Source organism: Cyanistes caeruleus, chromosome 3, assembly GCF_971803275.1.
Source record: "Cyanistes caeruleus chromosome 3, bCyaCae1.hap1.1, whole genome shotgun sequence".
In the NCBI taxonomy this organism is placed as follows: Eukaryota; Metazoa; Chordata; class Aves; order Passeriformes; family Paridae; genus Cyanistes; species Cyanistes caeruleus.
Window position 1 is genome coordinate 102,920,702 of NC_141703.1, and position 19,005 is coordinate 102,939,706.

The following is a 19,005-nucleotide window of genomic DNA, read 5'->3' on the forward strand; positions in this document are numbered from 1 at the left end:
ATATCCACTGTTTTGTCCACCTTGCTGGAAACCAAACTCAGATTTTCAGTCATTTTATGTCTGCAGGTTGCTAGACACACAAGCAGATGTCACCACAGCCACGAGAGCTGCAAGGCCACCAGGAGAGTGGACAGTGTGAGGAAGATAGATGAGTTTTACAGATGTAAAGTAACAGCTTCAGGTGAAGAAGTTTAAAATCATTTTGCACAGTGCATTTATGTTCTAAATCGCACTTCTCCATATAGTAGAGGAGCTCCAGTGCAGAAGAGGACCTTCCCGCAGTAGATCATTGAATACTGTGGGTTGGAAAGGACCCAACAGATATCCTTCTTTATTAAAATTTGCTCTCTAGCAACTCTTTGCATTCTCTTCCTGATGTCAAAACAATGGACTCTTTAACAGTTGTTTTAAAAAATCCTTTAGAAAGAGAAATCACTTGACATACAAAATTCCAGACTACAGCCTGCAAGAAAACACCTTCACAATAGTTGTTTACTAAGAAATTAGGTAGGATTATCATGTTTCCTACCATTCATAGTATTACTTTTCATGACATTACCTTCAGTCTGGGGGAAGGGAAAAAAACCCACAAACCACCAACAAAAAATCTCACATTAACTTGAGGTAGAAAAGAGATTTTCATGCAATGTCTCTTAACAACAATATACATTTTTCAAAGACAACTCTAATAGGTTTGTACCACCTCTTTTTTGAGGTTCTACAGTAAACAGATCTAAACAATTTAGTCTCTGCTACTAGGCTGAATTAATACTGTTTCCTAAATAATAGTGATCTTCATGAATACTGGTTGATTTGTCACAATCCTATCCCTTCCGAAAGGATCTTTTCAGATTTCCAAACTAACCATTCTAAACATCTGAATAAGCAAGGACAACACTACTACTACCTATTATGGGTAGATTTAAAGTACATCCATGTTTCCATAACACATGGTAGCACAGGCATTATTAATGTAAATTCCTGAACTGTTGCAACTTCCATCCTCTTCTGTTTCCCTTTTCCCTGTGACCTGATTTGGGAACTGTAATACAATTTTCTCAAGTTCATCTCCAAATTGCCTTTCTGAATCTTCAGCATTACTATATTAAAGAAAAGGGATATGAACTCAAGTACAGTTTAAGTGACTGACAATGAAATACATTATGATGTTACTTCCTTAAAAGCCTCAAATCTGTAACTTGGGAAATTAAAAGTATTCATTCTGAAGTAAATCCCTGAAGCAGAGCTGCTGCTCTGCGGCAGCATCTCCAGTCACAGTCACTTTGCCACCTGAAGTTCCACAACAAAGGATCACAGCACACACATTTGCTTCTCCCTCCCCACAAGAGAAGCTGCTGAGAATTTCAGAAACTAGACAATAATTCATGTAAGAGCAACACTCTGCCTTTTCACAGCAGATAGTGAGTAATAGAATTCATACTCTGAGGATGCTAGGACATATCCCTACTACTAAAAAGTATCAACTCCTCAGGGATTTTTGTTTGATACCTGCTGAAACACAACATGGCCAAACCAAACTGGACAGATGAATATCCATATGTTAATTTTTTTGACCACTTTTCTAAACAAATGGGACTTGTACAATCAATGTTTTATTTCTCTCCCTCTTCAGCTGTTACTTGTTCATCTCTTCGACAATTTCAAACAAATAGAAAAACAGAAATAACTGTACAACCAGAAGTCCCCCAAGTACTCATTTGTACACTGGCATAGCTAAGAAGCATTAGATTACTCAATTATCTCTTTCCTCTTCACTGCCAGACAACTCATGTGAGTATAATTTCAAAGTGGACATCACACAGTTTCATGGCAGAACACTGAGAAACTGGCAACTGGGAAGAAAAATTATGTTAAAAGCTGGAAGTACTACTTTTCAGAGACACTCCTAGGAAACTAGACTCCAGTATCCCACCTATTACTGCCTGGCAGCTTGGCCCAAGTGCTTTAAAATCCAGAAATAGCAAACATTTCAGTTTCTACTACAGCACTCATTTCTCTGATCCAAACATACAAATCAACATAGTAACCACCATGTGCCAAATAAAAGAAGAACCCAACAGCCTGAAAAGCCTTGCCCAAAATAGAAGATTGTCACAAAAATATTTTTAAAGTTTTGATTTTTGGTACTTTTGAAGTCCAAATAGTATTTTCATACACATTGACTGCATGCAAACATGTCAATGAAAGCTAAAGCACACAATCCTCAGGATAACACTCAACAATCAACAAGCTTCCAGCACACAGTAGCTGCTAAGAGGTACTCAAACATTAGTCTGAGCCTTCTAATTATCAGAGCTTTTCCATAAATCTCAATTCCTTTCTTACTGCACATCTCCCAACACCTCTTTTCATTATACCAATGTTCCACGGTCCTTTTCTTACAGTAAGGCTGCAAACACAAAGCTTTTTTCAGTTTTGTTTTTGTTTTTTTTTATGGGTCAACATCATCATGCAAAAGCAGTGAGCACCTCAATTAAGGTACATGTCAGAGCTAGCTGGGCTTGGACTGAGCATTAGCAACATAAGGGAGGGGCAGGTAATACTAGTTGGAGATTCCCTTCTGCAGGGAAGACACACATCTGCTGCCAGATATGTGCTCAGGAGAAGGAGGCTTGATCAGATTTGACATATCACAGATTGTCAAAAGTCCTCCAACCCTCATTATCATCACCACTGGTGCCTTTTTATTTTCTTTTTTGTTCTTTTCCCCACTAAATTATTACTTGTTATTAACAGAGACCAGAGAGCAAATCAAGCATGAGTGGAAAACTCCAGGGGCAAAGAAAGACATGGGATCCCAGGTGATGCTTACTCTCCTTGCTCTTTTCCTGAGAGGGAAAAGGCTTGTAGAGACACATCCTTCAAATTAAGAACTAACTACAGGATTGGCACTGCCAGGAACACTTTAACTTCTATGGCCACAAGTAACCCTGAGAAACAAGGGCTGCCAAGTTAGAGATGGGATCAACGTGAGGAAGCGGGATATGAACAATCTCATCAGAGCTGGTGATGGCCACTGTAAATGAGAGATCTACCAGGGAATGGTAATTGAACTTCGCAGTCAGGGAGGGACTAGAGACTGAGCCATGGAAATACGTGGGTCAGGTTGGTGGAAGGGAGACCCTGGTGAGGATAAAGCAAGTTAAAAGGAAAGCCACCTACAGCACCTGTACACAGAGCTGACACCAGAGTGAGGTGTGTGGGACAGCTTGCATGACTGGCACTTTGTCATGGATGGCCACATGCTCTGTAACAAAGCCAGCAAGGGAAGAACAGCAGGTGACCTGCCCTCTACCTGCAGGAGCAGCTGGAACACAAAAAGCTGTTCTACAGGACAGACAACAGGCTGGCTAAGAGAGCTTGTGGGTCAGGATTAAAGGAAGGGACCGTATGGATAATATCACTGTCAAAGTTTGTTACAAATCACCTGACTGGGGTAAGAAATCTGATGAAGACTATTTCAGCAGTTTCATAAAGTTTCTAAGAATGACAGATTGGTTACTATTCCATCTCTTTGACATCTACCAGAAGGGCAAAACAGCAGGAGACAAAATCGAAGAGGTTTGTGAAAGATTTCAGGGGAAAACAGCACTAAATGAGTGAATCCCCATTTGATACTTTCTTGAAATTGCTTTCAAGGGAAAAAACCCTAAGAACTTGCTGGGGATGGGATCAACAGCAGTCTTGACTGCAGTGACCATGAAATAATGAAGTTTAAAATCCTGAGAGGAGGAAGGCAAATCCAGCACAGACCCAGCTATTTACATGGGCAGACTGACTTAGCCATAGCTGGAGTTCTGTGGGATCCAGCTCTAAAAACCCAAAGAGCTTAAGAAAGGTATTTAAGGACAATTGCTAACCACACAAGGAGTATGTCCCAAAACCCAGCAAAATAAACAGACGTGGCCTAAGGAGGAAGAAGCAAGAACAGCCTACCAAGGGAAGAATACACAAATATTGCCCAGGCATGCAGCACCCCTGCCAGGAAAGTCAAAACACAACCAAAACTGAAAGCAGCATGGGACTTCAGTGCCACATGAAAACCTTCTACTATTACATGAGCAGTAAAGAATCAGAGAGAAAAATAGGACAGGTGATAACTGATACAGAGAAGACCAAAGTGCTCAATGTTGATGCTGTTTGGAGCAGAAGGTTGGATGTGACTGAGGTCATGTCCAACACAAACAGTTCTGCAACTGCATGAAAGATCTACATGAAGCCAACACACAAAGTGACAAGATGACATTTTTTCCATTTTTTCCTCAAGTTTTACCCCTTCAGTTTCCACTCAAATCAGGGAGATTCTATTTATTTCATTCCTCTGGTATGCTCCTCAAAATGTAAGATGATCTACTGTGGTATCTAACTGCTAGTACATGACAGACCTTTTATCAAGTTGAAGGAAGATTTGTATTTCTTTTGGTTAGCATGGTTTTATTTGAGACCCTTTTCAGACATCTTTTCTGGTTTAGACACACATAAGTTAATCAAGAAATCTATTCCACTTATTCAAATATGCTTAGTATTAAAATATCTCATTTCTAACTACAGCAAATAAATCACTGCAACATGTAGACTCAGAAGCACATAACAGGCTCTCAAGAAAACCTCTGAACTTTGAAGTGCACTTGATCCAAATGACTTTATATTGTTTTCAAAGTATTTTGCAAGGAGAACATGTGCCATATTCAGCTGTGGCAAACAAAAGGATGAATATTTGTGACTGGTTGAGAAGAGACATGCATCCTTCCCATGATGTAAAATAATAAGTATTATCCCTTACGAAAGTTTGTATTAGAAGAAATAGGAGGTCAATACACAAACTGGATTCTGAACATTCAGATTTAAGTTTCTTAATGTGGAATAAAATACTCATTTGTCTGGGAAACTGACCCTAAAGAGCATTGCATACTTTATCTGTATGACTGAACAGTTTTTCACATGATTTCTGAAAGAGTGCAAACCAGTACACAATATTTAGAAAAATTCTTTCCTTCTGAACTTAGCTTTAAGTATCACACAAGTAGAACACACTTTAGTGAACTACATTGTTATTATTAAGAATAATCTAGGAAAAGTGAAATATTTTATGGAATCTGATGAAGCTGTTTTCTAATATAAAAAAATTTTCAAAATAGAAAGCAGACAAAAAATTAAAATGGAGCAAAGCTTTCTTCATTCCAGAAATTCTTTTCAACACAGACATAAGCAGAGCTATGATATATGCTAATAAATAACAGCAAATTACAGATGAACTACTCATGCATTTAGTATTTTCTTATTTTATTGGGACACACTGAAATTCTGCACTGCTGGCTTACACAAATATAAGTGTGCATCTAAATTTGGCCTTAAGTTTCTGGCATCAGATAGGACTGTGCCACAGAAAGGTTATGTAACCTGGCAGACACAGTCCCTCCCTAGATGGGGAGCAGGACAGTTTCTATGTAGTGTAAGAGTTGAGTTCAGAGCTGCTGCTGTACTTAGTGTGATCCACCTGCAACTGCATCTTCAGAGTACTTTACTACCAGGCTTTCCAAAACCAGTCTTGTTTGCCAATACCTGACTGCAAACAAGCAGAGGCTCTAAACATATAAATGCTTTTTTCCACAGAATGTGGCCTTAAGTAGCAAGTCATGATCACAACCAGAAATACACATTAGTGCTTTGAGAGCCACAAGGTATAAAATTCACTTAAGAGACACTTCAGCTTACCTGTGATCAGATCTCTTCACTGGGCACATTTCAGTCTCAAAAACTACCTCCCCAACATTCCCACTTTACTTCTGAATGTGCCTCTTCTCTGCTTTTCTCAGCTAGCTGTAATGACTTCACAGAACAAAGTTGCCCAACTCTCCCCTTTCCCACCTTCACTTGGACAGAAGTTCTACATCTTTTTTCAAACCTGCATTTCTGAACTCAGGCCCTGTAGGAGTCAGTGATTTATGTTTACACCCTGAGCAAGCAGGGAGTATGCAGGGAGGAAGGTACACACAGAGGAGTGCCTAGCATTTACTGGCACAATCTAACACAAACATAAATCTCCAAGGCTCAAATCCCCGCAAACAGCCACCATCCCACAATACCAAACATCAGCATCCACAGCAGCCAAAGGGAACGCCTGTAAGGCAGGGTCCTGCTGATCAGGTAACTGGATTAAAAGCTGCCCTCACAAAGGAATAGATGGAAACAAACATTTTGCATTACTTGTTTTAGTGTTTTTTGCAGCACCCAGGAGTTATGTCACATCAGCACAGCTGAGACGGCCACAAAGCTGCAGTTATGCTACTTTGCCACAGTTTATCAAAAGTAAAAAAACAAAGCCACATCCTAAATTTATCAGTGAGACACCTCCCCAGAAGGTTAAAAAAAAAAAAGAGGCCCAGCTTCGGATTTTCGGATTTGTATTCTCAGTTTCTACATCTTACCAAGAGCAAAAGGACCCAGCACAGTTACAGCTTTCAGAAGCTTGGGCCCAAAACACTATGAAACCTAGCTGAATCTAACTCTTCACATGTCATAAACTCTGTAACACAAAGAACAGCCCCTAAAGAGTGTCCTTTAACTTAATAAACATAAAAGGAACAATGTAAAAAGGAAGTTTAATAGAAGGATAAAAAGAAAAATAGTCTTTCCTTTAGAAAGCAAATTCAATATACTTGGAGATTTTTGATGTGAGAATGAAACTCAAAAATGTTTCATGACAGATTCCAAAACACTTATTAGCTCAATACACATCCTATTAATTTAGCCAGGTACCTAGGTACCAAAGAATACTCAGGCTTCACAGTAACTTTAATGGAGGTAAAATGAGCAAGAGATGAAGGACAGGAACAAGCAAGCAATTGGTCAGGAACTAACGAAAGCTAGGTAATAATGCAGCAGTAAATAAAACAAAAGAAGAAAAAGTCACACAGCATTACTGCATCTGAATCCATGTATCTAAAGGGGTTTGGTTTTAGTACATTCTAATTTTAGAATTCCACAAAGAATTCAGTTTTTAGGATAATCCCATGCTGATAAAGGCAAATCACAAAGCTTTTCCTGACAAAGAAAGTACTGTCCTGCTGATAGCAAGTGTTAAACAGTTACTGTTTAACGTGCTCCACAGACCACATTTTTTCCATGCTTCACACCCTAAGTGTTGTTATCATACAATACAGTGATACAAATTTCAGAGATAAGCACAGTTCACTGTAGTGGTAAAAAAACCCAAAAAACCATTTCAGCAAAAAGAATAAGCCAAATTAAACCTAACATTTCCAGGGCTAGTGACATTAATGCACCAAGTATTCATCTACTTAAACCTCAAAAAGGCCCAATGCAAAAAGGTCAGAGAAAAGATAAAACCCCTGCCCTTCTACACTAGCTTAAATCCACTAGGCAGAACACTGGTTAATCCTCAAAGACAGTAAAATTTAGACAAATAATGTTCATACCTGCATTTCAGACCTCCCAGGTCAGTGCTCTCTAAACTGGAGTAACAGATTTTAGTGGAACTCTCCTACTGTGCAGAAAAGATAGAGTTTATGGAGCCAGAGAAAGTAAAGACAACCCAGGAATAAAAGCACTCAGCTAGGAGATACTTCGGCTCCACACCGTGCCTCCTCCTTCCTAGATCATTTAGTCCCAGACTAAATATAAAAGCAGTTCAGGAAACTAAATCCACATGGCAATTTTTGTAGAAAAGAGATAGAGTTTTATACATTTAATGTTAGGAGGGGCAAGATTTTAAAATCCTCCCTGGCACATTTCATCTCTGATTATCTCACCAATAGCTCAAAGAGGTTGAGTGACCAAACTCCTAGTTTTCAGAACACTTTTTCTACAGATGTTACAGATAAAAGACTTACATGCCTGAAGTAAGTTTTTGCCATGAGCTACAACAAGAAGGCTGATGAAACAGCAGAGCACTTATTAAAAAAAAAACAAACCCAAAACCAAACAACAAAACAACACCACCAACAAGCAAACACTAAAATACAACGACAAAATCTAAATAAGAAACAAACAACAACACAAAACTAAGCACACCCCAGAAACATACTCCTACATATAAGAATAAGCCTGGGAAACTTCTACCACCTGGACAGCCAACTCTGCTGCTGGATCTCAAAATAGGCTTGCATCTCAAATTTTACTTCCTCTGAACAGGGTGGGGAAGAAGCACCACTTTTCTGAGGCACGTTTACTTGAATCCACAAATCCTGTCAAATCATGTGAGTTAAAAAACAAAAAAAAATAGACAGGAAACTGACTATACATACTTCTTCAAAGACATTAAAAAAAAAAAAAAAAAAAAGGCTTTCTGTCTGGATGTCTTCAGACAGCATTAAATTAATAAATAGCTCCAATTCATGTAGTGTTGCATACCCCTGCCCCAGTTTAAAAGGTATTGCACAATTAAGCTACAAGTTACAGACCCTCCCAATCTGATAAAAAAAATCTTAACTTAAAGGCTCATATAAACAAAACTACCAATAACCTCAACTCTGCAAATACACAGCATGAGCTCGATTTCACTCCCCACCACAGTTCACTGACATCAGCTGAAACAGTTATGCAACAATGAAAATCTAAAAATCACAGGCTAAAACTTTAATAATCTTTTTTTTTATTTACCTACAACTTAGTTTTTTTTCCTGAACACACCCTTTGCCTTCAGATAGATTCTCTTCAACATCCCTTTCCTTTTACAACTGTCCTTGTGCTCCTCACTTGTTCAGCACATTCCTGAAGCTTTTGGGTTGCTAAACCCAAAGCCACCAGCCTGTATCCTAGCAACTGCTGGCTGATGACCTTCCTGAGAGGGACATGCTTATCAAGAGGAGAGAGGGGGCATTCAGATCTCCTTACTGAAGGGAATGATAAGCTTTTGGGAGGCAACCGAAAGGGGAGGCGATAGTGTAACACAAACTGGGATTAAGATTCGTTTTAAGCAGACCAATAGTGTTTAGGCCAGTATCTACAGAAGACCACAATGTGTTCCAAGTTTTCTGTGGCATCAGCTGGATGGACTTTGGCAGCAGCTGCACGAGGCTGCTCTGACACGAGGGAGGGGAGAAGGAATCCAATGCCACCGCTAGAAAGGGCAACAACCACAGCGGATGGGATGCTACACACCAGATGTAACCACATCTGTAATGAGGGCAGGTGTAATGTGACACTGTACCTTCCAACCGCACTTCAGAGCCTTTAAGGAACCACCTAGAAACAGTACTGTGAAGTGTAAAATGAAATGAAGGCCAACCATTACAAAGACTTTCTTCATTGAACACAAAAAAGAAACAGATCAGAGCTGAAATCCTGACAAGACTTACACAAAATCCTGCCCCTCCTCTACCAAGTCTACACCAACTGCACAGGTTGTTTTGCCTTTAGCTCTGCAAGTTACTTCGCTATTACAGACACATACTGGATGCTTACACAGTCACTAAGCAATCAAACCACATGATTCGATCTTTTTCCTGACAATTTGATGGCATTTAAAAGGGAGCTGAATGAAGCAGATCACTGGCAGTGTGAATGCATTGGGCACATCTGTCAGTCAATGCATCAGGGAGTTCACTACAATCCAACACTTAACTGAGCAGCCATATTATTTTCACTTGAGTAGAGGCTTTGGCTCTTCCGAGCTACTGAACAAGCAATGCTTTTTTTTCCAGTACATGCAAGTTTTGCATTAAGATTGATAACTATTTGATTCAATAGCACAGACTCGATTTTGGGCTATTTTCTTTTCCTGCTTTGCTTGATTTTATTTTTTAATATAAAGGTAAAGCATCACAATGACAGAAAAGTGTTCTGTCTGCCTGCTCTTGTTTCCCTCCCTGCCCAATTCCTACCATGTAACAGAAAGAAAGGAATAAGCTCAGATAATTAGAATATCCACCCTAATTAGCCACAAAGTTAAGAAATCATTTAAAAATTTAGGGAGACTTTAAAATACATTTACATATAAACACACACACACAAGTTATTTTAAAACAACCTTGAAAGAACAGAGATTAAATATTCCTTGTAGTTTATACTGTTAATACATCTAAAACATAGAACTGAAGATGCAGGATAACTCATTACAGGAAATTTAAATTCCTAATGCAAATTAATTCTGCACAAGTTCAAACCGTTGAGAATGTATCAAATCCTCATCCTTCACTCCAACAAACCAAATAGTTTTTGTTGACGAATAATTTTTTCAGTGTACTAAGCTTATAGGCTTTAGCTGTAGGGCATGAAAAACAAAACTGTTAAAAAAATGCAGCAGCAAGTGCAACCTCAAAACTTGCAACCATCAAGTACCTCAGATGCTTCTTGACAGCAGCTAAAGGACATCAGAGCACCAGCAAATGGCTCCAGTGTAAAACCAATAAAGCTTCAAATCTTGCCTCTTTATCACGTTTTGAACACATGACCCAGTAAGTAGGTGAGATTTAAATAAATTAATAAATAAACAATAGCAATAATATATTCCACCCAATGGGCATTTGAAGTTCCATCTGACACCCCCTTGCTATAATTCAGACTTGATCTCATTGAGTCACATCAGGAAAAGGAACAGGCAGAAAACTGACCTCACAAAAACACTCTTTTTATAACTTTTTTAACTTTTAAACTTTATAACTTTTAAACTCCTTGAACTAGCTCACCATGGAGCCAGATGAATGCCAGGTACAACTTCAAATGGAATGCAAAAATAATCTTTGAGGTGACATCTAGACATTTGATTGATTGCCTGATTTAGCCATTTACTCTTACTCCTCAACTAAGCTCTCTCCAGGGTATGGTGTTATACATGTTTCACTATTTTGGGAAAATACTGGTTAAACTGAATAAATTTTCCTCCTAATGCTCTTCTGACAACCTTCCTGTCACTCATTCCTGCCCTGTACCAGGACAAATTGGTGACAAAACACTTTGTTGTTTCAAATCATGTGATCTAACCAGTTAAAAAATTGAAGTCTTCAGCAACTGAGACTCCTTTACAACTGCAGTAAAAGAAAGCACCAGCTAGGATGCAGGATCTGCTTATATTGCTGCTACTGAAACAGGTTCACACACAACTGTGACTTCATTGCCACTTAGTTCAGTGGCAACTGGATGAAGTGACTTTTCTGTGAGTGTCTTGGGTTGCAATGCGAGATATAACCAAAAGTCAGTATTCTATTACCAGCTGTTAAAACCAGGTGGGGCAGAGTTCTTTATCTCTTCCACAATCCATCCTCCCTCCAGGTGGATCTCTTCTGTTAATGGGCCATTGAGTCTCACTGCATGACTGATAAAATTACATCATCCCATTGTGAGATGCTCCACCCAGGGGAGGAGCCAAACATTCCTACCTGGATATAATCTGAGACTCAGAACACCACAGGCAGCCTTTTTCCACTGGATTCCCAGAGGAGAGACCAGACCCAGCTACACCTCCACTGGACCTTCAGAGGAAAACTACACCTTTGTATGGGATCATTGCTTCAACAGAACCACATCTGTCACTCCAGGAGAGCTGCAGCCACCATTTAATTGGACTGCTACCAACATCCTGACCAACAGGGTGTCAGGTTGTATTCTGACTCTGTCAGTGGGCTGGTTTTTGCACTACTGCATTTTTAATTTTTAAAAAATTTCTCTAGTAAAGGACTGTTATTCCTATTCTCATATCTTTGTCTGGGAGCACCTTGATCTCAAGATTATGATAATTTGGGGGGGGAGGGTGGTTTACATTTTTCCCATGTCAGGGGAGTTTTCTTCCTTAGCAGACACCTGTCTTTTCAAACCAAGTCACTGAATCATCCCCTGAAGGGTGCAAAGGAGTAAAAGAGGAGTTCCCTAAAAAGGAGGGAGGAAAAAGAAAGTATAACTAAATTGTAGTAGAGAGGGTGGGGACACATACATTCTTCCATGCCACTGAGCCACAGAATTGTTAAAATTTCTCCAAATTTAGAATATTTTACACAGTATCTAAAAGTTTCAATAAATCAACCAAGCTGCAACAAGAACAAAAAGGATCCTTGTCATTATAAGCTTAAGAAAGCAAACTTCAAACAATTGATTAAATGGTTGGGGAAGTATATCAAAACAATACTGGCCCCAAAAAAACAAGCTTCCTAAGTGTACAAATCTCTGCAGGCACTGTGGCAAAGGAGTTTTAATATGCTCCAATACTGAGGCATTTTTAAAGATATTCAAAATTACTTTCTTGAAGTGTGAGTGGAATCAGTAGCAAAGCACACATGTGCTCATATAAAAACATGAGCACATGTATTTTGTGTAAAGCAGCCACAGAAGCTAAACCAGGCATTCAGGAGGGGTAGTTTCATCTAGCTATTAAGTGGGCTTGGCTGTGGAAGAGGCAAGAACTAGAAGTGAAGACAGAGAGGTAGCTGAAGCTTCATGCAACATGGTGGGAGATGCAGTCAGAGGAGACCAAAGTGATGAGCTATAATAACTTCTGCAGCAGTATTCTGAACACATAAAATACCTTCTGGGAAACACAGATTAGACACAGCAAAAAAACACTAACTCAAATGTCATGGCTGATATCACAGCAGCTGACTAACAGCTGATTAAGTAATTTCTGTTAAAGACTTTCATACTCCTTAAAACTCTAAGAACCAGGAAACAAGTTCCAAATTTCAGGTAACTTTTCATGCCAATGAACACTTTAGAAGAACTTGATCCTTGCATCTTATTACAATTACTGCCCAATAGGTGAAGTGTACCAGGTTTAGCAATTAAAAGATTGGGATAGGAGTGATCATTAAACTCCTGTGGTAGTCTCACTTTATAATTTAAGCTTCTGCAAGATCCTATTGCATGCATAAAAACATGAACAGGCTTAAGTTCCTTATTATACATATTTGGCAAAGTATATTAACCACCAAATGCTGACTTACTATGCCTGCATTAGGGTCTACTCCTACATGCATGATATTGGAATTACATTTTCAAGTTTAACAGCAGGGCAATAACCACAGATTTTCTTAGAGTTTACCAGAACTTTGATTTCATTTAAAAGCTTACAATTCTATTAATAAAGCATCACACACTGCAGAATTTCAATGGAGTACAAAATTACCATCTATTAATATTGCAAATAAAGAACCAAAATACATATAAAACCCACTATGAGAGCAGCAAGAAAAGATACCACTACAGACTAAAGAAATTCCTGCCCAATTATTTATTTTAACACTCTACTCAAACTCATCCTTAGATGGGGCATTTATATGCACAGCATTACTGTTTTGTAAATTCCAAAGGTTAAATGGTCACTATGCATATAGTATTTTTTCAGCAGCTATAGGTATAATCTGGTTATGTTAACATTTCAATTATTGAAAATTTGTGTTCTGATGTTACATGTTTTAGAAGTTTAAAAGCTGTAAATTATTATCAAATTTGTTTAATTTGGATTATAAATTCAGCACCCATAGTTTTTCTGATTCACCTAAAACTCTACACAAATTTAAATTTGCACCAAATGTAATGAGATTACTTCCCCAAGGCTGTACACCAGGGAGACAGTGCCACACCACATGACGCCATGATCACTGTGCACAGCTGGATGAAGAAGTGGGGATGTTCAGAGTGACAGTGCTTCTCTTGCCAATTCACCCTTAGGTATGACACAGCCCAGCTTTCCTGGGGATGGCTGAGCATCTCCCTGAACATGGGAAGTGGTGAATGAATTCCTTCTTTTGCTTTGCTTGCATGCAGGGATTCTGCTTTCCCCATTAAACTGTCTTCATGTCCCATAAGTTTTCTCACCTTTTACCCTTCCAATTCTCTCCCTCATCTCAACGCAAGGGGAATAAGCGACCATGTAGGTGGTCCTTAGCTTCTTACTAGGGTTAAACCACAAATTCAAATAACTTCAGCAGCTAGGCAACACTCCACTGACAACAGCTTTCACTCAACTGCACAAAAAATAGCTTCCTCCAAGTTTGGTCCATATGGAGTAGAGCAATTCAGACATCTGTTCCTTCACTGAAGGTAGTAATGTCTATCTGCAGCACAGACCCAGAAACAGTAACACAGTCTGATAGGAAAAAACACAAGCTAGCTCAGAGGACATATCCACTCTTATGATACCCAGATTATTCAATTATTTCCTTCAGAGGGCTGTGAAATGTATGTGTTTTAGAGTACAGTCGTTCAAATAACTGTATGAAAGAGGCACATGTTTTTTTATTAGGAATATTTCTTTATTTACAAAGTCATTCAATTTCACACTGAGGTCTGAAGACACCTGTATCCTTCAGCAGATCTAAAGTGTAAAATTCTGTTCTGGATTGACATTTCCTCCCATACTGATTGTTCCTAATTTTTTATAATCATAGCCTTTGATAACCTAGCAGTGCAACTGGAGTACATATAATTCTACTCAGAGTAAGTTATTTTCAGTTTTTGTTGCATGAAGCATTTCAATATGAATCTTGACGACTTAACCTTGTTAACTAAATACTAGTAACTCACAGTTCTTACACAGCATCTGCCTTATTTCTAACTCTGCTTCAGGAAACACATTTAATGCAGAACTACCTATTCCCTTCCATTCAAGAGATCAGAGTTCACCATTCCATTACAGACACAGAATTTTGATCCCATGAGTAATTTCCCAAAACAGCAGTGACATCAACAAAGGCATTAACATTTCAATAGGAAATAAAACCTGACCTCCTGACACAACTGATACACATTTTACTGTGAACCTGAACCTCCATAGGTGTTTTGTCGCCTTTTATAGTTTCACATAAGTTTGGGTCAACTTTAGTGGAAACTTACTTTTATTTTAGAGATATGTTTAGGAAACACTGATACGGCAGCCAAGTTCATTACAGAAACGTAGTAAAATCTAGTATTTGAGATTAAAAACATCTGCCTAGTTTTTTAGCAGCCCAGGCACGTTTGACTCGGTATGTGTGGGTTCTGGGTATGGTTGATTGGGTTTTTTTGTTTGAGAATATCTACTCCTTTGTTTTCTTTCATCACGAAAACCAAATACTTTTAGGTCCATCCAATTCAGCTCCTTTCCTCCCACCCTCAAATCCTCTCCCGTTTCCTCCGCAGGGCTCAATCGTGGCCATCGGCCAAGCGGGTTCCGAGGGCTCTTCGGGAGCCACCCGGCCCCTTCCACCCCCTCAAAAGCAGAGCCAGCCTACTGGATGCTGGAGGTGTTACACACGCAGAGCTGGAGTTCGATTTTATTTTATTTATTTTAATATATTTTTTTTTTGTCCTTTTGCTCTTTCCACGTCGGTTTTCCCCGACTCCGCCGCCCGCCCGCCGCGGGAGCCTCTCCGGCCGGGAGCCACCGGGCGGACCCCGAGGCACAGCGGACCCGGCCGCGCCGGGGGCTGCCCGGGAGGGCGGCGGGGGAAGGGGAGGGGGAGGCGACAGATAAAGCTCGGCAGCCGCGCTGAGGGCGAACAAAGCCCGCGTCGGCTCCGCGGCGCGGCCCCACCGCCAGCGCCCGCCCGGGCACCGCGCTCCGGGCTGAGGGCGGCCAGGGCAGAGGGGCAGGCGGGGAAGGGGAAATACACGGCCGCCAGAGATCCGCACACGGCCGGGACGCGCACACACCCTCTCACACACACACACACACACACAGGGCGGAGACCACCCCCCCCCCACGCCCACACACATGGCGGGGACCCCACACACGCACGGGCGGAGGTGCAGCGCACCCCGGCCCCCTCGGCGGACACCGGGCGGGCAACAGCCCCGCCGCGCTTCCTCGCAGCCCCACAGAGCCGCCACCTCCCGCCCTCCCTTCTCTCCCCCCTTCCCTTTCCCTCCCGTCGGTCCCGTCCCTTCCACCTGCGCCCACCTGCGGAGCAGAGCAGCACGAGCGACACCCCGAGCGGCAGCGGCGGCGGCGGCTCCATGGCGCGGCGGGCACCCGGCGGCGGTGGCGGCGGCTCCGTGCCCGGGCTGCGCACCGCGCACCGCCCAGCAGGTGAATCAGACCGGCCCGGCCCCGTCACTTCCGGCCGCTCCCCGCCCCGCCGCGCCCCCGGCCGCGGCTCCGCAGCTCCCGCCCCGCCCGCGGCACCTGCGCCCGCCGCCCCCGGCCTGGGGCCGCCCGCCACGCGTGCCCGCTGCGCCGCCGGGCCGGCCGGGGCTCCCCGCGCACCGCCCGCCGCTGCCCCGACCGCCCGGCCGGCCGGCAGCGTGGACGGGGCGGCGCCGGGGCTGCAGCGCCCGAAACGCGCCGTAGGAGCGGCGGGAGGCTGGCCGCGGTAGCCGGAGGGATGCCCGGGGTGCGGCGGGCAGCGCTCCGCTCCGTCGGGAGCGCTTGTCCCTCGCGATTACTGCGAGCGCCGAGCAGACGTGTCTGGGTCCCCATAGCAACGCGGCTGTAGTGCCTTGTGCGCTCCCTGTGCAGCGCACACGTCCTGCCAGTGAAAGATCGGGAATTGCGGAAAACCGGCTCAGGAGACAAAAGGGAGATGAGAGCGTGTGCGAAAGGGCGCAGATTTTGGTTCTGTAACGTGGTGTCCAAAATAACAGCCCTCGCCGGTCCCAGAAAAACCCGGTTCGTGCTTCACGTACAGCAAAACCAGCAGATAATGTTTATCCGAAGACAAAGTGCGCTTGATGAGGCTTATTTTCCATTAATTTATTGCCATGCGTGTGTTACAACATGCTGCAATAGCAAAGCTGGTTGACATAAGTGTGCTTCTGACACCTGTAAAGGGTTAAGTAGTGTTGGTTCCATGCCTTTTGTTATGTCCACAGCTCTGTCTCTATTGGGAAAATGCCCCCATAAACCAAATATTTACATAAAAGCTGTGCAATCCAGATTTGCATTCCAAACAAATTTTGAAAGTGTTACCGTTCGTTATTTTTCTGTGATGACCATAATAAAGTTCAAATACATTTTTATATGATTATGTTCTTTATGTATGAGGTGAGAGTTTAGAAACCAAATTTTTCTGCCCTTGTCAAAAGCATTGGATTAAGTGGGTATCATATAGGGTTCGTGTCAGATGCACTTAGCTAAATAGGAGGTGCAACATTCAATAATTTCATTCAATAAAGGGTCCCTAGTGCTGAAATCGGCAGTGTCTCCATTTCTGCTGGAATTATGAATATGTGAACATGCTCTGATGTCTTTCAAAATGGTTGGTTTCTCTGAGTAAAGCAGCAGCTTTTACCTGCCAGCTCAGAATTAGTTTTTTGATAAGTAGGGCAAATGCATTGTCATTTTTCATGAAGATAAGTAATACTTACATCTTGTAAGGACGTGACAACTCACAGTGTTTGTTAGATCTCCTTTTAAAAACAAATCTACCCAATAAGTTGCTGGATACTATCTGTAAAGCATAGAATTTCAATTTTGTAGGTCTCAAGCATTTTATTTAATGACAGAAGAGAACTGCCTTTTCTTTCTATGAGGAAAATATTCATGTAATCTGAAGTTAAAGGAATCAGAACCTCAAAGTAGGGGTATTCAGATTTTGCACTCTTCTGGTTTTTTATATGTGCAGAGTTTAAAGGGTAATCTGAGTCGAGTGTCCCAGGCTGACTGGATGAGTGAGTTTTTTTGCTGTACATCCACTTGTGTCAACACAGAAATTATATACCATGGAAAGTATAATGAGGCAATCACAGTCATTACAGAAAGAGAAAATGATTCGTCATTAGAATGGAGATGCTCACCCTCCTGTGAAATAAATCCTAGCTAGTAATTAAAATTAATACTGTACTGCATCTAGAAAGCATGAGCTCCACATTTTGACTAGCCTAGACAGACCTATTCCTGGTCTTGTTTCAAGAGCAACACTGTTCTTGTTTCAAGAGCAACACTGATGCAGTCAAGGTCACACTCCTGAAAATTGTTCACACTCCAGCAAATAAACAGTACAGGGTTTAATAATAATTTTAAAAAATTAAATAAATTTAAAAAAATATCTCTGCTTCCCCACTGCAAACACTGGTCCAGCTGAAAAGACATAAAACTAGCAGGTTTATTAGAGGATGTGACGTTCTGTAGATTTTTAGTGACCTATACTTCCTGGAACACTGAACACAATGGGAGAAAGAGAGGACTGTGAAAATGACCACTCACAAAATAAAAGGTCAGTTTTGAAACTTTATCAACAGATTTCTACTAGTGCCAGTATTTTGGATGAAGCCCAAAAAAAGCTTTAGGATGAAGGCAGAATCCAGTCAAAAACGAAACTGTATCTGCCAGAGCAGAGGTCTGCAGTCTAGACCCACATACAATTTGCAAATGGAAAAGTCTCATCTCTCTTATGGAAAATGTTGTCCCATGCTCAAGAATCTTATGTTTTATGTTAAATATTAAAAAATCTATCTCATGTGTTTAATATTAAAACAAAATCTTCAATACTACCCCTATATCAGTCTCAACCTGAACTTACAGATAACTTGAAATAAAATGTAAAATCAAATCATCTTCTCTTAATTGTATATAATTCCTTATCTGCCTGACCTTCCATGAAGTGAAATTACTATGGGTTTAGTTTCTTGAGGGGATGGGTGAAAGAGCACCAAATGAAGTTACTCACAGTCCTGGCACACAGAAGCGGTGAAATGGAAATCATCCATGCTTGTGTTACACAGCTAACACGGACAAGCCCGTGCCATTCAAGGAAAACAGCCTTGTTTTCTGTTTCTGTCCTGTACAGGAAGAGCAGCTGTCATCAGCTATTGCAATACCTGAGACAAAATTCCCCAAAGGACCATATAATTCCTAAAGCGGATAGCAACACCTCTCAAGAAGGGTGAGAGGAAAAAAAATAGGGAAGATAAATAAAGAGGAGGAGAAAACATTACCCTTGGGACTTTGGGGTCTGGATTTCTAATTATAGGAGGAAGTAATTTCATTTATTTCTGGGATGCACATTCTTCTGCAAAAGGCATGGATCAGCAAACTCCATCACTTTACTCTGTAATCCAGGCCAGAGTCAGCATGAGGGAGTGTTTGGCCAGGATTGGGGAATTGAGGTAGGAGGA

General features: G+C 41.3%; 1 protein-coding gene across 2 annotated transcripts in view; it reads right to left on the reverse strand.

The window, feature by feature from the left end:
• The window catches only part of CXADR (CXADR cell adhesion molecule), a 33,046-nt gene extending 17,020 nt beyond the window's left edge, over window positions 1–16,026 (reverse strand). Inside the window, exon 1 of one of the 2 annotated variants that reach the window (XM_086883475.1) lies at window positions 15,851–16,026. In XM_086883475.1, the coding sequence (XP_086739601.1) occupies window positions 15,851–15,908 (58 nt within the window). In that variant the 5' untranslated portion in view covers window positions 15,909–16,026. The remainder of the gene's footprint in view (window positions 1–15,850) is intronic. The other variant, XM_086883474.1, reaches the window with a different exon arrangement.
• Between the last annotated feature and the right edge of the window lie 2,979 nt (window positions 16,027–19,005).